Source organism: Molothrus ater, chromosome 3 (genome assembly GCF_012460135.2).
Source record: "Molothrus ater isolate BHLD 08-10-18 breed brown headed cowbird chromosome 3, BPBGC_Mater_1.1, whole genome shotgun sequence".
Lineage (NCBI taxonomy): Eukaryota > Metazoa > Chordata > Aves > Passeriformes > Icteridae > Molothrus > Molothrus ater.
The window spans coordinates 25,421,318-25,442,184 of NC_050480.2; the positions used below are offsets into that span (position 1 = coordinate 25,421,318).

Sequence of the window (20,867 nt, forward strand, 5' to 3'; positions counted from 1 at the left end):
AATTTCACAGTGATTATTTAGCTACTGCCAAGTGGACAACTCTCCTGATCATCAGGTGTACTGTGTGAGGGGCTTCCTTCTGTATATGTGATTAGTATAGCTCTAAGTATTTGTATCTAGATAAATATTGAGATTAAATCCTGCATGCAGGCCCTCAAGCATCCAAACCATCTTTCATGTTCCTTCCACAGACTCCAGAAAAAAAGAACAAAGCAGGGGAAAAGGGGGAAGTTACTACCAGTATCAGAAAACTTACTGACCCTCTGCAAGGACAGACAAAAATTGCAAGAGCAGCAATAAAATGCTGCTTCGCCTGCAGTTATGGGAAGGGGCTCTGAGCATCAAAAATCTGGATATTCATCATTATTCAACAAGACCTACAAGAAAGCACAATTGTTTATGAACTGAGGTTAAAATCCACTCTCTAACTACCATCCACAGACATCTGAACAGATCACACGAATAGGGAGTAGGCTGAGAGGTAATCAGTGCCAAGAAGAGATTTTCCTAGACAAATACTAAAGAAAAGTATTTTCTTTCGTATTTTTCCTTTTTATTAAAAGTGGATTAGGCAAAGTCACTGCTAAATGGAAATAAAACCACAAAGAGAACAGAAAAGTCTGTTTCATTACACAGCCATACTAAGGTGACTGTTGATGATCATAAAAAGGGCATATTTTAAGCAGGATGTTTTCTTTTAAAGACATCTGCAACTTCTTCAACATCAGAGACTAGGCATCAGAACTCACAATACAATTCAAAACTACAAACATGACTGATTACCAGAATCCATGGATAATTTATTGTTGAGGACACAAGAATCCCACTGTATTTTGTACAGCATAAGGGAAAGTTTCCAAAGGAAAAAAGAAGAGGGGAAAAAAACTCCATTATAACTGGACACTGAAACAGCTATTTTTATTTACAGGTATTTTTTTCTTGCAGCTTCTCTCTGGCCTAGCACTGACTTTTCCAGTATTTTGCATTCATATAAATGTATAAAACCCCACAGAGACAGTCAGTGGTACATGCTGGAATCTAAAGAGATTTTGATTTTGAAAGGATGAGCAGTCTCTGTCTTCACGTGGGGACAGAATTTTAACTGCTAACATTAATGAACATGACCAATTCCACTTTCCCCTAGTGTCACCCATCTCATGGAACACCTTTCCATATTCCCTGCTCAACATAGCATTCCAGCAGTATTGTGCCCACCCTCCACAACCCTCCTCTGTGATGTCTGTGCCATCATGCTAAAAACACTTTTATTTTACTTTTCCACCTGTGTCACAAATTCTGCCTCCAACATTTCTCTGACAGCTGTTGGTGTTGCACATATCCATCTCCTTTCTCCAAAAATTTATTCTTTTCAGCCTTGGCCCATTTTGTTCTTCTGTCTCGCGCTAACTTTTCGTCAGTCTTTGGATCACTTCAACATCTCTGACTTGTTCTGCCTCTGGCATTTTACTGTCCAGGCAACTTCCAGTCACTCCCTGTGTCTTGGACTTCTAACAATGGCACCCTCAACTTATTAATTCTCCTGTCTGCATTGAATTAGAACACTGAGTATCTAAAAATATTTCCTTTGGACTTGTCTAATTTAATGTTAGTAGGCACAGGGCATTTAGATCATCCTATAAATGTTTTAAATCTTCACCTTTCTTAACTCAAAATAAAAACATTTACCCAGTGCCACAGTCAATACACCAGCAAACTTTATATAATTTCTGATATAATAAAAAAAAACTGCCTTCAATACGTTAAGAGTAAATTTAACTATAATCTAATTAGACCAAATAACCAAAACACACATTAAAAAGCTGCCAGTGTTTTTATTCAAATAATTCTTTGGCCATACTTCTTAAGGATCTAGGAAAAGAAAATTCAAGTATGGCTAAAATTATCAATCTAGTTATCCCTGTCAAATTTTTATCATTCAAAAAGCATGAGTTCGTAAGTTAGCCTGCAGGAAAAGCTTGGTTACCATCTAGCTTCTTACCAGAATAAGAAAAGATTAGGAACTATGATACAGAAAACAACGTGGCCACAACCTTCAAATGCTATTTAAAAGACCTACAAATCATGTAGTTCAGGCAAACATTTAAGAGATTCCTATGTAAAGCACAATTTGTGCTTGCGTTGCAAAGCACTGCAAAGCATCCATAAGTTTGATAATCCAATTTCTATCAATGTATTTTATAACTTCCAATTAAAAAGGATAAATATAACCATGAGAATGGTATTTGCTCTGTATGCTATTTTAAAATAAGTATTTCATTGTATTTGAGGACAAAACCAGCAGACAGTTGAAATAATACCTCATGTTTCTCATAACATACACACACTATGTGTAGTGCACAGTATTTTTTGCAACCATTTCTTTAGTTCATGAGCAGAATATAAGAATCTTAACCTACATCTACAGAAGGTTTAGCTATTTGGAAGAAAGCAAGAAAATGGAATTATGTTTTTGCAAAACTCAAGGAAAGAAAATAAGTTAAGAGTAGAATACTGGCTACTCCATTTTGGTATCGAAACAATCTCTCCATGAACAGGATTAATCATGTAAATACTAAGGAACTGTTCCCATTGTTAACCACAACACTGGAGTTTGGTTAATTTCAAGAACTTTTATAAATTCTTCCACCTCAAATGGATAAAGGAAAAATGCTTAGTTAGACTACAAGTGGCATCTTTTCCTAAACCACAGATTCAACCTATTTGACATCCTATTTAAATGTTTTCTCTTTCCCACCAAACTTGAATTTTGAAGACACTATACTTGACAACAGGCCAAATCAGACTGACAGCATATATACAGGATAAAGTAACAACTTGGCAGGATTATCTTTAGCAAAATTTTCTTTCATCTTTTCCCTCTTCTGTTCTACATCCTACTTCACTTACATTGACAGAGCTCTATCAACAAGTGGCATTTTTTGGAACACAACCCTGGCCAAAATGTGCTTCTATTAGTCAAGTCCATTATAGAGAGTTGCATCCCTTTTTCTGCTCACAAAACAACAAAATACTACAAGAAAACTTTTTCAAGATGTGAGCAAGAAGGAAAATGTGACCACTCTGTCTTGTGGCATTCTTCATCTGTTACAGAGAGACAGAGCATGGCAGATCTGAGCTTTCTCTGCAATTCAACACTCTGGCTCCTGCATGAGCAGCACTGCAGATCACAGTAATACTGTCATCTTGTTGTTTTGCTGCAAACACCAATTGCCAGAAGATTTGAAGGCAGGAATGTCTATGACAGATCCTCTCAGAAGTTCATATATTCAACAGAGGAATCTTATTTAGTGAAACAGTGTATCACACCAGAGTCCTGTATTCCATCTCTTGCAAAGCCCATCTCTGAGTGTACAGGAAAGTGTGTAACCACAGATGCACACGTGGATCTGGAGCTCTACAGACCTCTGCTTCTAACTTCTCCTGATCAAAACTTGTGAATTTGCAAATAACCATGTACACAGCTAAGGCTGAACATGTTCTCACCTGGACTTGAGGTCATTTTCCCCACCCCAATCTGCCTACAAATGCTACTTTATTCCTCTGTAGTATCTGAAGCAGGGAGGAAGTGCCAGAATATCCTCTGCAAAAGGACTGCATTGTTTTCCCAGGAGAATGAAAAGGCCCTAGACATCTGTGATTTCTGATCTATAAAAACAGTTAGTGTGGAGAAAATACATCAAAGAGGTCTGCAAGAACAAATTCTCTGGACACTACTAATAACTATTAGTAGTGACAATAGACATAAGCTCATCAAATAATCCTATAGCTGGTAAGAACTTTCTATACTCTCAATAAAGGTAAAAATACTATTTCTATATTTCTATTTTTTCTTTTTTTTAAGGCTTGCTTCCAACCACAATTGATAACAGAATCAAAATATTTTTAAGTTTACATAGTCTTGGCTAAATGTACTGTCTCAGCATATCTGAAAGCCCTCAGACATACCAGGAGCTGAGAAAAAAGTTCTAGATTTTGCCTATCACCTTCACCTCAAGGAAAGAAAACTGTCTTTTCCCAGTGACATGAATCAGGCAACACTTCCATCCAGTCCAGCAAATAGGAATAACTATGGGGTTTGGGTTGTTTTGTTTTGTTTAAGATAAATAATCATCATTTAACCAGAAGTACATTTTTAGCTGGACAAGATGCTTTTGGTATCCATTACTCCCTGCCTTCCTTAGCCAACATTTTAAAGATGATGTTTTTTGAATTTGTGAAGTAAATTCCCTAAGGGCTATCCTGCACTTTAAGAGACAGATTTTATTAATTGAAAACAACAAATCACTTACAGAAAATAATCATAATGTAGGAAAGGCCTAGGCAGAGCTGTTCTCTGAAAACCTCTTTGTAATTGTAGCCTCTTTAGACAGGCATAATCAATTAGAAGTGGTCTGATTTTAACCAGTTGCAGGCTCATTACATTGCATTCCCATTTCTGTTGATGAAAATCAGTTTTAGCCTGTGGCCTGGAACTCATATACAGCACTTCCTGGGGCCTCTTAGATAAACACATCAAGAAACAGTTTTATTTGGATTTGTCCCTCACCCTTTATTCATTGAAACAACTTTACAAATCAAGATTAGAACAGAGAAAAATTGGCTCATAACCAGAGATATGCATATATGAGTAAGATATTTAATCTCAGAAAAGTATAACGCTTCAATTAATAATCATATCTTTAAAACATTTAAATGGGAGACTCAAAACATTCAGTTTTAACTGGTGAGTTTAGTCTTTCTCTAACTGTGTCATGGGACACTCAGTTTCTATTTAATATAAACACATAACTCCTTCCTTTCAGAAGAACTTCTTGCCTGTGATACATAAAATTGTCCCAAATGTATCTTTAGGTTTTCAAAACAGTACTTCCAGCCTAAATTTTTACTCTCTGTAGACACTGCCTGAAATATGTAATTTTAAACCTACCTAGGAATGAAACTTTTAAGCAAAACAATACTGATGAACTATACCCAAGCAGAGAGAATCTGCAAAAATAATTGCTTTCCTTCTGCAGAAAATGTACCTTACAGCACCCAGGTTTGGTACAGTCCACATGAGCTTTGAAAAAGAAATGAATTCACTACAGTTGGTAATCCAGCCACAGCATGGTGCAGTCCCTCAGGCTCAAAGGGCTATTCACAAGTCAGGGGCATTAAAAAAAAGGGAGGGAGTTTCCTGGTGTGGAGAGCTCCATAAAAGTCTTTGCAAATGTGCAGCAATTGTTTAAAAACCAGAACAGACAGAAAACCCCAAGGATAACTGAAATTGGAAAGAGACTGATAAAGGGAATGCAATGCCCACTAAGTAAGCAGAAGCAGGAGCCCTCCCCTGGAGTACTGGCTGTTCCTTCCTAAAAGAAAATACAAAAATAGAACTGAAGGGCAAGTGGCAAGAATAATCAGAAGATGAAAAAAATCTTCAGATGAAGAGAATACAGAAAAACCAGGATGATTCATACTATAAAGGAGCTGAACAGTGGCAGAGGACCATATTAAAAAACTGGAAAAATTAATATTCCCAAAAGGATCTCTCTTTTAAAAAGTAAAAGGGTGATGAGCCCAAATATGGTTGAAGGAGGTTTTGGAGGTTGTTTTTGTTTATTTTGTAGTTGTGATACACAGCTAGACTTTTTAATGTACTGCAAAGGATTATCTCTAAGGCCAATGGCATATGAAGATTTAAAAAGCTTTATTCTGTAGTAATAAAAAAAAAAGAGAATATATTTTTAATAGAAGAATTATTGTTGGTAGATATATCTTAGCCCCAGAAAAAACAGTAAATGGCCAGGAAAAAAATCATCCCTAAAAACATGTTATATTGAAACTGCTTTAGATAAAGTGGTACATTTCACCCTACAAAGCATGTGGCCCTTGCCTAGTCACTCTGTATGTCTCTCCTTCTGCTGTAAGGGCTAATTCTGCATCAACCTGTCTGAAGAAGTTGATTTCAGACATGTTCATCACCAATTTGCTTTCCTAAAAACTATCCCTATTTGAACTGTACATTTACAAGAAATCATACCAGTAGCAATTTTAAAATTAGAATGGAACTACATCAACTAAAGGTCTAGGCAAAAAAAAAGCAAACGGAATTGGTTTTAAAATTAATAAAATTAATAATGCCCATAACATGAGTCTCTGAAATAAAGAATGGTTCCAGTGACTTAAATGCAGTGTTAAGAATTTTAATAAAATGACAGAACTATTTATTAATTGCCTTCCTGGACTGACAAGGTAATTTATTACTCACTTCTTCATAAGTGAACAAAACAGGCCCACAAGGAAGCTACTTAGAGCTGACTGAAAGCTGCCTACACACTGGCACACGTGAAAGGCTGTCCCTTCCTCCATACCTTTGTTTTTTCTTATTGTTCACAGCTTGTTTTGTACTGCTGCTAACTGTAATCTACAACATTAAAAAAGAAACCGATAGTTCTTACTGGTCCTTCAAAAAATTCCCATTGATAAAGAATCAAAATGAAAAAAGAAACTGAAAGAATCTCTCAGAGTTGTTTTTTATAAAACTTCTAAACATTAGAAAACCTTTTCCCTGAAACTATTTCAGGTGTCTCACGAAAAAACATTTCTGTGGTTTTCTGGAAAGGTTAAAGTTGCAATAGTCCAGGATGTGGATTTTGGATTAAAAAACCACTTTGAAACATGAAGAGAATCTTTTTTGTTGCTAGCCATTCTAGGACTAGGAATACTGCAAGATCATCACTTCAAGCCTTGACATGGAACTGTACCTCACATTTCTCTTCAACAAAACCTAGGACTAAGCCTTGAGAAGGCAGAATAAAGGGCTTTCTTCTACAAGGCAGCTAAAGGATTGCAGAAGTCAGTAGATACCTTGAGCACAAGTAATATACTGTTGTTTCTCCAGGTTAAACAGAGCTCAGAATAGATACAAATATTAAATCTGATGTATGGAACAGTATATTCACTTACCTTGCTTTTGAAACTTCTCCAGGTGGGTACTCAACATCACAAGGACATCAAGATAGGCAGCTCTGGTCACCAAACAAGGATTTAGCCTAAAAGAAAAAAAATCACGTTTTTAAAGCTTAAATCCTTATAACCTTATGCTCAGAAACAGCAGAAAACAAACTGGTTTGGCATGTCTGTTTTAATTAATGAAGATAAGCTATTGGTCAAATTAAAATGCATATATAAAATAATTAGGACAAGTTATCTAAGCTTCACTTCCTGGTCCATTCTGACAGTCTCCCTTGCAGAATGGCAACACCTTCCTCCTTCCAGCCATTGCACTTCATTATTACTGCATGAACCAGCTCCTTGTAGCACCTACAAGGTCTTTTTGTCTATAGATAATGTGTGTAACTAAATGCATCAGCAAAAAGAAGTCTTCAGTTCTTACTGTTACAGCTCATAAAAGAGAAACTTCCCTTGCAAGGTACCTGCTATACCTTTTTAATGGCCATGGATCTCTCACTGCTCTGATGAAGACCTGAGGTGTTCATGTTTCTAAAATAAGGTATTTCTTTTTCCAAACAAGAATATTTGGGATTTTGTGTATATAATGGAAATTGGTAATAAGCTACTTTCTGCTCTGCCTTTTCAATTTGCAAGTGAGAAACATCTATTTTCTCTCCAATTAGAAAAATAAAATTAGGTTGAAAACTTCATTTTTCTTTGTAGTACTATCACTGAAACATATTTAGCCATGAAAACTTTTTAAAAATATAAATAAAAATGTGAACAAACAGGAAATATAGTTCAAAACACAGAAATTATTCTGAAGAGCCCAATGGGACTTGTACTAAAACAAAAACTTTCAGAATCAAGCAGCACAAGCTTGAGGTATGATTAATTCTGTTCAGCATTTCATTTTTATTTTATCTGGCACTTTCTTTGTATGCTTATCTTAATGTTTGAAACTCTTTCAAAAACTGTTAATTAAATATGTTCCAACAAATATTCTGAACTCTAACATCTTTAAAATTCAAGGGAAAAAAAAGCTTTTTCAAGTAAGATAAGTGATCACGACACAAAAATGAAAGGTTTGGGGCTCTTGCATAGTTTGGCCCCTGTATTTGCCTATGGAGAGTTAGCCTATGAACCTATTAAAAAAGACAACTTTAACCAGAAACATTGCTCACCTTCAGTAATAAACCGCAAGAAGCCTAGAATACTTACGCTTTCCTTTATACAAAATGCTTTCTTTTATGCCTACAACATTAGGCATCCACATAACACACAGCAGAATATGTGCTAGCAGGATCTCTCTTCAGAAGAGCTTTTTTCTCCTTTTGCATAAAAAGAGACTTTTTAGACACTTTCTTACTAGTGAAGTAGTCTAGGTTCATACCTCCCCAAACTTCTTCATGCTTGCCTCCTACCACTTCTCTTCAAGCTCAAGAGCTACAAGCTGCCTTCTGAGAAGATGCATCATCAACAAGAACCAAAGCCTTAAGAAGCCAAAGTAATTTTAATATGGCCTATTTTTGCAGAGTCATATTAGGCAGACTTAATTTCTATCTACCCTGGTTAAGCAAAGATTTTGCCTGTATCTTGGGCATTCAGTTGCTGCCTAAGTTGCTCTTCACAAACATGAATAAAAACACAACCAAGGAATACTCAGGTAGCTGGGAGCTCAACCCATGAGAAAACAGAGGGACTGATCAGTCAAAGGCTCAGAAGAAAAACAAACCACAAGAGGTCTCTCACAAATGGATGAAAGCAGCCACAACAGTTTCCAGCCAATATGAGGAACCTAATGGGTCTACTGCACTTCAGCTCCCCCAAAAAAATGGAAGACTTGCTTATCACTCCATGTTTTCAGTGGAAAGAAAATTTCCAATGTAAAAATTGAGCAAAACATGGCTGATGCAACTTTTACTGAAGAAGAGGCAACAACAACACTGGCATGTTCTTTATTCTGGTCCACCTTTTAAGCACTTACCACTTCATTTAAAGTATGTGCATATGCATATTTTGATTTTGAAATGAGACTTTTCCAGCATAAAACATGCCAAACGTTTGTCTTTGGCTGGTTCTGTTGCACTGGTGAATTCTCATCCATATGTGCCAGACGGACACAACAGGAAATTCAGTTTTCCAAAACCAAGTGCTGTTCAGTGTTTTTCAGTATTGTTCAGACTGCAGCAGAAAGCTCAGTCTTGAAGACAATCAAACTGTGATTTACATAACAGATCTGACAGCCAAAAATCACAATGCTGAACATTTCAAATGATGCACTGCACAGTATTTAACACAACCTGTTCGTGCAGAACTTCAGCAACACAAGGGGGAACAGTACAAGATGTTTCCTTTTTAACACCAATACCAATAAAGTGGTGTTCTCATAAACAAGATTTGAGGAAATCTGTCTCCAAACAAGAAAGTCACAGCAGTAGCAAAAGGTGGGAGATCCAGACATCTGGAACATCATTCCTTTTTTCTGTCCAAAACCCAAAAATTACTTCATTTCCCTTCCAACCTGGTTATTAAGGGAAACAAATACATCATAGGCTCACTCCAGATGATAAACTGTATATGAGTCTGAATGGGGTAGAGCTAGAGACAGCTAGGACTCTCCTATCTAAGGGTATATCTACACAGAAATATCAAATAGCTATCAAAACAATATTCATACTATTACACATCTATACTAATAGCAGGCTAGTGATGCCAGGGCACAGATCCATACCTGATTAAAGCAATGCTTTGTCTATGCTAGCCAGTAGTTTAGTATAATAACAGCACATCTGGAAGTCAAAGAGCTGGCACCAAAGACCCAATGGCCATCTGACATACTGTGTGCAGATGCCTTAAACCATCATTTTCACAAGTTCAAATTGTTGCTTTGTATTTGGATATAGAGCTTATAGCCAGCCTGCTCCTGGAATCTTACTGCACTTAGGAGCTTGCCCCACACTTTTTAGTACTTCTCCATAGTGGTCGCACTTGGAGCTTGACTGTCCAGGTAGAAATAAAAATCAGATCACAGCCAACTGCTGCAATAAGTTTCACTAACAGCCAATATTGCAGAATGTTTCAATGCACTGGACCAAAGAGAGGCCAAAGGCTGTCTGCCCTTGGTAATATTTGAAAGTCAAGGCACAGACTGGACCTGCCAGGCAGAGGGAAGGAAAACTCCTGCAACAGGCAGAACAGAAGGATTACTATTTTGGATTACTACTTAGCAAGAACAAGATGCAGAGAAAACATATTTCTAATTTAATAAAGAAGAACAAAATTACTATGGGAGGAGCTGCTGTGCCCTTACCAGATTGTCCTATGAGGATGGCCTAAAAGAATTGGGATTGTTCAGCCTCAAAAATATTGCAGCCTTCCAGTACCTAAAGGAAGCCTGCAAGAGAGAGACTTTACAAGAGCCTGTAGTGACAGAACAAGGGGGAATGGATTCAAACTCAGTGAGAGCAGGCTTAGATTATATATTAAGAGGAAACTCTTTGCTGTGAGGGTGGTGAGGCACTGGAATAGGCTGCCCAGCAGTTGTGGATGCCCCATCTCTGGAGGTGTTCAAGGCCTGGTTGGATGGGGCTCTGAAGAGCCTCTTCTAGTGGAAGCTGTCCCAAGCTCACAGCAGAGGAGTAGGAACTAGGTGATCTTTAAGGTCCCTTTCAACCCAGGTGATTCTATGACTCTACGACCACAGAACTCCATAGAATATACAAGACCATTGAAAGAACACAAGTCAGTAAAGTTGGACTGAAGATTTTAAAGGGCTTACGCCTTTTTTTATTTATTTTTATTGCCCAAAGCTCTGGCCTAACAGTATCTTCACTATGATGGAAGTGAGTGTCTTTTTTTTCTAACTATTTTAGGTAGGCCTGGCTGAACAGTAGAAAATCTGAAAACACAGGTGCCAGTTTGCATATTATTGACACTTCATAGCAGATTTCTGGATTAGATCCTGAAAATAAAAGTCTTCCAAACTTACTCAACTTCTTGTCATTAATGCTGAACAAGTGATTTGGGATAGAATAGACAGACTTCTTTGCAATTGCATTTTCAATTCTGGCATGTGAATATAAAATTTAAAAAGAGTTCAAGACACTTGCAGGAGGAAACCTTTTGTTAGCTCTTAGGAGTCCAGGGAGTTTTTTTTCAAAGAAAAAGGTTAATGGAGTTAAAGAGTCCGTTAAAATTCACAGGCTCCCATTCACAGGCCTTTGAAGAGGCCTAGGTTAAGCATTTATAGAATATTATATGACCAGAGTAACAAAGAGCTGTTTGTTTTCAACAAGGAACTGCCTGGTAGGTGAATGAGGAAGCATTCCCTGCAGGAGATGTAAATCAGACTGGGCAGATTCAGCAGCTCCATGTGCAACACTGGGGTTTGCTCCAGCTGGCTTTGGCTACCTACAGTAGCAGTAGGGCTGCTTTGATTTCTGCTCAGCCTTTACCTCCATTAAGCACCACTGATTGCAGCTTAGGACTACGCAACTGAAATCAATCCTAGACTATCACAGCTTGGAGCTCTACAAATATTATCTTTAAAATGTTTGATTCACCTTTTATAGTTAAGTCACGCTGAATTTGAGGTAGTCATTGGTTTGCTTATTTTGGATGGCAGATCTAATGCAAACCAAGCTGGCATTTATTGAAGAAATCAGCAATATGTGGTCACAGACCTCCCATGTACTTGGCTCCCACAACTTCTTTGCTTCAACTCTATCAGAAACACATGGCTTAACTTTTAAAATTCAGTTTCTCCTGTATTACTGTTTAATTTAAACAAGATCAATATTAATGAATTACGGAGCAAATTACCTTTTTTTCCAAGAGAAACAACAAGGAGCAAAGAACATGGAAAGCTCACACATTTGGCCTCAATTCTGTCAGAACACTGGGAAAAAGATAATCTCTTGCTTCTGTAACCAGCAAGGTTTGAAGAGGCCCTTAAACAGCATTTCTACTTATTAAAGGGCACCATTTATAACCATCCAAATTTCTGTATTAAAGTCAGGATGCCAACACCCCTTTATAGCAAGGACCAAACAGTTTTGATGTACAACTTCTGCAGATTCTCATTATCTTCCCAAACCCCCAGTTTTCAATGACAGTGAGATGGCTTAAGAAGCTGACAGCTATTTTATCCTGGATCATTCCTCTTTTTCCACCTCACTTCAAGATGAGCAACAACAACTGTAACATTAATTTATTGCATTTGTTACATAAATAAGACAGATACAAGCTAGTGATTATGAAATCAAAGCAGTTCGTGTTAATGTTTATTACATTAGCTTTTGGTTATTCTAGAAATTCAATGTTTTCCAAAGAGCTCGTTTATTTTGCTCATATTTTTCCTCATTAGGAAACAGATGTTGGAAAACTACTAGCAGCACAAGCACTATTTAATATACAGCAACTTACAATATTCACTAAAAATGTAACAACATAAAAATCAAAGCATATTTCCTCAAACTCTCAATGAGCACTAAGAAATTTCAAATGCATCCTGACAACTAATTTCTCTCAAATAAAAATCCATAATATCTCTTTTGTGGATGAGGTTAGCTACAGGTATCTTAGTGTAGTTAGCTGTCTTAAGGGATTTCTAAAACCTTTTATAAGAGGTCTCAGAAAAGCTTTGCATTTTGCAGTCTCCAAACTTAGAAACATCTGAAAGACTGCAGATTTTTTACCCAGTGCTGCCTTATGAATCTTTTTAACTTATAATCTTATTTCTGAAATGGGAATATCACTTTATTAAATAACTAACAAAATAGAATTTCCTCCTAATAATGTAACATGTACATTACAGGTCTGGTCACAGTAAAACAGTAAATAATTAACAGTGTCTGACAATATTTTTTAATACAGTTTTCAAGTGACTCTTAGCAACTCAGATTAGTTAATCTCAGCTCCTAACTTTAAAAACTGGTGACAAGATTTGAATAATAAATCAAGTTGATGTAGAACTTTGGTCAAAATTATACAACTTACAAGTCACCTACAAATCCTTGTATTTTGTCCAAAACCATCAAAACACACTCTTAAGCATCAGGGTAAAGACACCAGAACTGGCAAGATCACAAGGGCAACCCCTCCAAAGGTCAGTTCACAGCTACCTTGTGAAGAAGAAGAGATTCATCTTAATAACTTGCAGGACTGTTTTCATTTCAATTTTAAAAGTGATCAATTAATTAAATAAACTGCCTACTCCCTCTTTGGTCTTCAAAGAAAAAGCCACTCTTACTGTAATGCTGTATGCTTCTGGAGCCTTTAAAAAGGCCAGAAAGGATTTAAGTTCTGGAAGGAAGACCTGTTCTTATTAAACTTACCAATATAATTTTAGAAAAAGTCCCATAATAAAAGAAACACTACAATTACTAAACACTGCCCTATTCTTCTGTATAAATAACATGTCATTGTTAAAGAAATTTATATTTTAGTTGGCAGTAAATAGATCAGCTTACTGGTGATGAATTTAAACCCCAAATTCTCCTACTCTCTAGCCACCAGTATTACATACAGTTTTTGATTCCAACAGATTGATAGAATTTGTTTCCTGAACATCATATTCAAGTTAATGCACAGGATGCAATTGCAAAAATTACTGTATTTCTGAACTGTATAAACGTTTCTGGTAAGTCAAAATTTTAGGAACATTAGAGGCTGGAATTTCATCTTTAGCACTACATAAACACAGGAAAGAATTTTTATTAAGTCCACCATGTCAAAGCTGGTACTTAGGGATGGGATCTGTGCAACTTCCCATTATGAGTTTCCCACTGTGCCTTTGTCTTCCAGAATCTCTGCTTTTGTGGCTGGCACACTGGCAACTAAATTTGGGGTTTACAGTTTATCTTCCCCTCTCTATCAATTCCCAGCAGACTCCTTGCTGAAAAATGCCCAATCTCCGAAAGTATTCCTCCTTCTGGAGGCCAGATTCTTCTGATATGTGACCTGCCATTGTGTCAGCTAAAAGGTCTTCTAAACACACCAAAAAGTGATGTCTTGAATCTTGATCTGTGACATCTGTGATGTCTTGAGTTTTGATACAGTCAACTCTACATAATCCTTGAGGGCTGTCCATGGGGAGCTCTATCCTTGGAGGGCTCCTGATGAACCAGGCCAAGCTGGCTTTGTGCTGACCACATTTTACCTGCAGGGTGATCTGGTAAAGGATCAGCTGTCATTTATGGAGGCGACAAAGCTTATGGAAATCACTCCTACACATACAGCGAGCAGCTGATTAAAAGATTAAATCTTCTTCTGTTGCTTTGGTTATTAGCTTTCAAATTCTGCAGTATTCTAAAGACTGAGGTTTTTGGGGGTGTATTTGTTTAGAGGGCAGCATTCATATTTTAATCTGTTTTCTCTCAGAGCCCACATCTGTAGCACTGAATCAACATGCATGGCCTTCCTCTTGTCTTCTTAAGGAGACATTAATAATGGATTTAATTATTAAACTTTGTCCATAGCATTTTTAACCATGTAATACAAAACCAGCCCATCAATGAACATCACGGCCAACAGACCTACATTTAATGGAAAGCATTTACAAAAGTAATAATGAAGCCTGCACTACCAAGTAAACCTTGCTGAGTTCCTGGAAGTGCAGGAACACGCACATAGAAACAGAAATACAAACATCAGTAAAAGTGCATCTGCTTGCCTACTTGGTGCTGTTGAGATCCTCTCCAAGTAATTACCATGTGCACAGTCGCCTCACTTGCCCATTCTATAGGGACAGCTCATCCAGCATCAGAGCAGGCATTGTCTCCAAAGGGAGTTGCTAGTCTGGGGATTTAAGTTTTTCTACCATCCTCAAAGCCAGACTATTATGTTGTTATTAGTTTCCTGGTAAATGCAGAGAATTTATTGCTTCAAAAAGAAGCTACACAAATCATTTTTTCATTGTGATAGCACCAAGAACATCCTGAGTTTCAGCTATTAAGAAAAACTAATTTGTGCTCCAGCTGTCCTTGGTGAATGATACTGAAAGGCTGTGTTTTGTTGGTGTTGTTTTTAGCATACCTGAATGATAAAATAATCCTGGCTGTTCTCTTTTTTGTTCTCCTAATGAGAACCTCATGTGATCCCTGAGCAACATCCTAAAAAACTTAAGAGGTCAAACTAATCCCATGTGCAAATTTAATGAATTTTATACAATTAAATCAAGGAGCTTACTTATGAAAAAAAAGTATGAAAACTCTAATGCTTATTTACTGAAAAGCATTTTCAGATATAAGTGAGGATTTATGTCCAAAATTTGTAATTGTGCATTGTTTCTGCCTACTCCAAATGTTGCACTGGTGGAGGGAACACCTTAAACAACCTCATCCAAAACTTAGTATTCGTGGAATGTTCCTAGTTAAGTTAGGAATATACCTATGAACCAGAGTCAAACACTATTTTATCTTATGCAAAGTACATCTTAAACTTCAGCCTGAAGTCCAAACATCTCTACTGATATCCAAAGTGGGTGTTCCAAAACAAGCAATCACCAACTGCCTAAATAAACAGTCTGTAGCCGTGTTAAGGATACTGTTATCAAAACTGGTGAAAGAGTGGACTTGGAGCAGCACAGAAACCTAAATTAGCCTGCTAAAAGCACGTAAGATTTAAATTAGTGCCTCTAGAATACATTTATGAACAATGACGTGCTATGACTGTTCTCACAAACAAAGACAAATGAGGCTAAACAAGGCCCATGGGTTAGAATGTGCAGATTAACAAATTACTGGTGAGTCAGCAGCAAGCCTGACAGAGTTCAAGAAGTATTTGGACAATGCTCTCAGGCACATCGTGTGACTCTTGGGGATGGCCAGGAGCTGGACTCGATGATCCTTGCGGGTCCCTTCCAACTCAGCATTTTCTGTGATTCTGTGAGCTGCTCATACTGGTACACTTCATTTTCAGCAGAAACAGGACAACAAAAATTTCCCTTCACATTTTGTGTGTACAAGGGTAAATAGGAATTATTGCTCCAGCTTACAGGAACTTAAGTTTTCAATTTGAAAACTGGTAAATAAACTTCTGCAGAGAAAGGCTCAATCATTAAAACTATTTTCAAGTTTTGAACTTGGCTGTACAAGACATACAGACCACTAATGACCAAAGATAAATAACTGCACTTCTCAATGTGTAGGTTTTAAAGATAGAAATGAAAAAGTGGAAAAGTTATAAAACAGGGAGATGCCAAGTGCAGACATGGCCTTGGAAGGACAAGAAGGTTCATCTTATGGTGGAAGAAGAGACAAGAGTACTAAAACAAGAGGAGGATTTCACTCTCTGCCAAGGAGGATAAACTTACATTCTCCCCACTTCTTGCTGTTTTGAAAGTACAAAAACCACTTCCAACTCCCAAATAAGGACCACTTCAAAAATCACAAGAGGCTGCTTGCAAAGCTGCAGAGAGCCATGGGCATATTGCACCTCTGGCTAGGTATGCCTGCATGTGCCCCTGCTTTGTATGTAACAGTCTGCTCACTAGAAGTCATGACTGTCTCTCCTAAGAGGCATAGGAGAAAAAAGGCATATTTTGGTTACAGTCTGAGCCATGAAGTCCTGAAACCACAAAGAGGCCACATTCTTGCTTTCCACACAGATGGCCTAAATGCACCTCGCGTGAAGTTCCTCCTAGGAAGGACCCAAGACTGCTCATCTGCCTGCTGTCACTCACATCGCACTGCCAAAAGCAGAGGGGGAAAGGGATACAACAGGCTTGATGGAGTTCCATGGCCATCAAAACTTGGCAAGTTACCATACTCTGTAGGGCTATAAAATACTGAGGAGATAGATTTCCCTCACTCAAAGCAGTCATAGCTGGACCATGGGAGAATCAGCCAGAGCAAAAGCAAGCAGCACATATCTCAGCGAACAGTGAACCTCGTGCTGAGCCCGTGCCTAAAATAACTTCTCCATGTATTCGTTGTGCAAGCTTGAATCTTGTGCAGGACCCATTCGTATTTTTAACAGTGCCAACCATAAAGCAGAGAGCTGTAAGCAGCAGCACTGCAGAGCACTGCAGGGTTATTTGATTTATAAAAACACCGCAGGTGGTCCATTCCAGATGAACCCATGACTCCTTGCAAAACACAAAGCCAACTGGTTTTATACACGGTTGTTCCCCACAAGTCAGTTTCAAGAAAGCCACCTTCTTAGAAGTAAACTCTCCCAGTGCAGACAAGCTCTCAGCTAAGAAATGGCACATGGCTAGAGGTTAGCAGAGTATGTTATTTGACTTCTGGCAGAACCTCAAAGTCTTTTCCCCCTCCTGTGGTCTCCAGTAAGTAGGAAGGCGGAAAAAGAAAATCCAACTCAAAGTGCTGAAAAGCAGCATCCTACAGCAAAGCCATGCAATGACATGATTTGTCAGATTTTCCAATACCAATACTTTGCCATGCCAAAGGCTACAAATTAAACAACAAAGATATTTCTGGGACTTCTGTACAACACATTACCAAATCCAAAGGCTGCTCTTCTAGCGTTCTGTATTTATGAAGCAGAAGGCATCTCAAGTTACTCTTGTAACTTCCTGGTACGCAGTTGAGCTAAAAACTTTTTAAGTTTTTTGAAATTTTTTTTTAAATTTATGAAAAAAATAATTCATGTGACAGAGCTTTGAACTCTTTCAAAGACTTAGTGTGATAAACTGATCATATTTGAAAGCTTTCATCAGACTAATTTGCATTGTTTTGTTCCATCACCTATGTTCTCCAATAAAACAGATTTTATATATTTTTAAATTTCTGTTCTCAAACACCCTGCATCTCCCACATTTGCAAAAAATGCAGTAAACTAACACTGGTGTGAAGGTGAAGGAAAGCAGTAACATTACTAAACAGCTTTAGACTAACTAACAGGTATATTCAAAGCAAAAAAAAAAAACAACCACCAAGTGAAGTATAAACATACAGTGAAAAGATTCAACCATCACCCTAAGAAGTGGATAAAAGGCGAGTCTCATTCAAAATATCAAAAATGAAAATATTTGTTTTGAAATGTTACTGTTTTGAAGGTATAAAAAAAGCCAAGAAGAAAAAGCAACCAGGCCCCATCAGTATGAGAAGTCTGCCTTCACAACAGATAGAAAATACCAGCTGAAGAAGGCATGCTTCATGAAATTCGATTTGGGGAATATGACCCATTATTTTATTCTCTAAAGGAAAATCAGGGCGTAGCATGGAGAAGAAAAAAGAGATTAGTATATTACATGGAATGTGCAACAGAATCTTGAGCTATTCTACACCAATAAATCCTGATGAGAGGAAATAACATTCTGGCCCTGAAAAGGCAAAGAAAACCCTAAAACCAAAACCCAAACAAAAAAAACCCCACCCAGTTCAGGAAACCATTGAAAACTTTAATCTTTCCTCCAAATACATACACATGACAACTGAGCCTCATTTTTAAGAACTACATATGCAATCCAAAGTTTTGTAATTCAAGATTTTCAGAGAAGTTTGTTCCATAGTACAAAGGAAGTACATAGTTGAAAGAACACCAGCAAGAACTTAACAGAACTAGCACAGAAATGTGATTGAAAATTGATGTTTGGAAATAATTCCCCAGATTCACAAACCATTTTCCTGTTATTTTAACTTTTTTTTAGCCATTTAAGATTAACAGTGAGTGCCTCTTATACCCTCTTTTCAAATAGTCTCTGCCCTGCAGTATTGGTGACATGGTAAATTATCTCCTTATGGAAAAGGCAGAAAAGCCAGATGGGGATCCATTAACTTCTCTCTGTGGTGCTCATTCTCTTTGCCTGAACAGAAATAAGGCGGGAATGTCTGTACATGACTGAAGGTCCAGCCAGCCATCACCCTCTCTGACAGCAGCAGATGCCTACCAAGAAGTCAAACAACAGGGCAAGAATAAAGTGCTGGTTTCCTAATAGGCTCTCCCAACACCCAGAAACCCACACACACACAGTTTCACAACTCAGTTTCCAAGCAACCTTCTAAAAGTCCTTTAGAACAAGAAAAAGGAAAAGCAAGAACAAGACCCTCACACTCCACTGTTGATCACAGAGCAGTTGTTCAACTTCACCCAGTCAACTACCAACAGTAAAGCTGCATACTGAATGTGGGACACTAAAATGACCAGAAAACACCACTTCAATATCCCTTTTTGTTTGGGCTGCTTCTTGGAGGTTTTCCCATTTGCTTTTTTTTTTTTAAATGACACCACCACACTGAATTCATTTATTTAAAGCAAAAGGGGAGGGAGGCAGGAAGGAAGGCAGGCAGGAAGGAAGGCAGGCCTTAGCTCAAAGTGTGCAAGACTGTAAAGTACATTTGAAATTTGCTAAAATAGTTTCCATCAGTTAAAATCCCCATGCTTTAAGTTAGTGTTGCAAGGCTGATGCTCATAATACAAAATTTTACTATCTGGGGAGAAAGACATTCTAAAATCCTTTATGTATAGCATTAACTGCATTGTTGAGAACTATGACAAGGAGGCTACAACAAACTGACAAAATTAAAATGTGCTGCTGACAGGGATATCAGCACATACAGCTTTTTACAGGCAAGTGAAAGAGAAAACACTTCTCTTAAGGAAAGCACCTTTACTGTGCACAAGATTTTCTTAGAGAGGGCCTGAAAAGCTTTCATTTTCAGAGATGATAATAAAATAATTTTAAAAAACTCATTAAAACCCCAACCAGTCATCAATAAAACTGATGTATTAAAAAGAGTGGCTCTGAAAAAAATACTTTGGAAATAGAATTTATTTAAAATCTGTAATGAATGGAGCCTGGCCTTTACATATTTGATGCAAGAAGAAGAGGTTTGAATTACTTAGCATGAGTTTCCTTCTACTGAATTTGGTCTCTAGTGTTTGGGTTTTTACTCTTTATAACAGTATCAGTTATTAACTATTAAATTAGTTATACAAATTAACATTCTCATTTAAACCCTTCAAAATGCTTATGCTGATTCAAGTGAAAAGGTCCACCAAATCCACCATGGTGTCTCCAGCTGGGGCAGAGAGCAGATGCACAGGAAATAAATGCAGGCATAACAATAGCGACATTTGCCAAAACCTCTGTCTCAACCCTCTAGGTTGCTGAAGAATTTCTTGAGCCAATTGTGATGCCTACATACTCAGTAACCTCACTGGACTTTCCTTCCATGACTCCATTAAATCGTTGTTTAAAAATTTAGACAGGCTTAAAACCAAGACTATCTTGTATCATAGGGTTCCATAGCCAAATTAAAATTACATTAAAAACTTCATTAGTTGGTTTCTTTTACATCTGCCACCTTGGACAGAATGCTAATTTCCTGTCCCTTTCTATGTGACTCATATTTCACATCCCTCAGTTGTCCTTTTTCCATTATTAAAAAAAAAAATCTCAGCCTATTTAATCAGTCCCCAAGTAGAAACTGTTCTATGCTTGTCAGTCTTTATACAGCTTCCGATTCCTACTGTATCTTCTTTGGGATTTACACTATATTTAAATATACAACACAGATTAATACACAAACACAGATGGGGGGGTTTCTGTGTTTTCCTTCAGACTTTTTATGATATTTGTCCCCTCCCCTACTGGACATTCCCAAGAACAAGAGGAACTTTTTTCAAACAAAAAATATCTGCTCAGTCAACCACTCTTTCCCCAGGTCAAGTCCAGACTTTGTTTATGAGCACCATTTTCCAATTATTTCCACCAAGTTTCATCTGCCATATCATTACTATCACTCTTTGAGGAGACACTTCTGTAATTCCCAAAGATCAACTCTATCTTCATTACCCCAACTCAGTTAACACTAATAGATTTCCCCCACCCACTAGACACCCCTCTTCTCCAAACCTCTAAGGATTTTGGTTTTGATGATCAGAAAATGACTCAGGTGTTATCAGAGATCCACACTAGCTGCACTGGTGGCCTCATGTCA

The 20,867-nt window shown here is 37.5% G+C and overlaps 1 protein-coding gene across 2 annotated transcripts in view; it reads right to left on the minus strand.

Annotated features, from left to right (window-relative positions):
- THADA (THADA armadillo repeat containing) overlaps nt 1–20,867 on the minus strand; it is a 151,855-nt gene that overhangs the window by 38,893 nt on the left and 92,095 nt on the right. For both annotated transcript variants that reach the window (XM_036381088.2, XM_054514429.1), the window contains one exon: nt 6,970–7,055. In XM_036381088.2, coding sequence (XP_036236981.1) covers nt 6,970–7,055 — 86 coding nt within the window. The remainder of the gene's footprint in view (nt 1–6,969; nt 7,056–20,867) is intronic.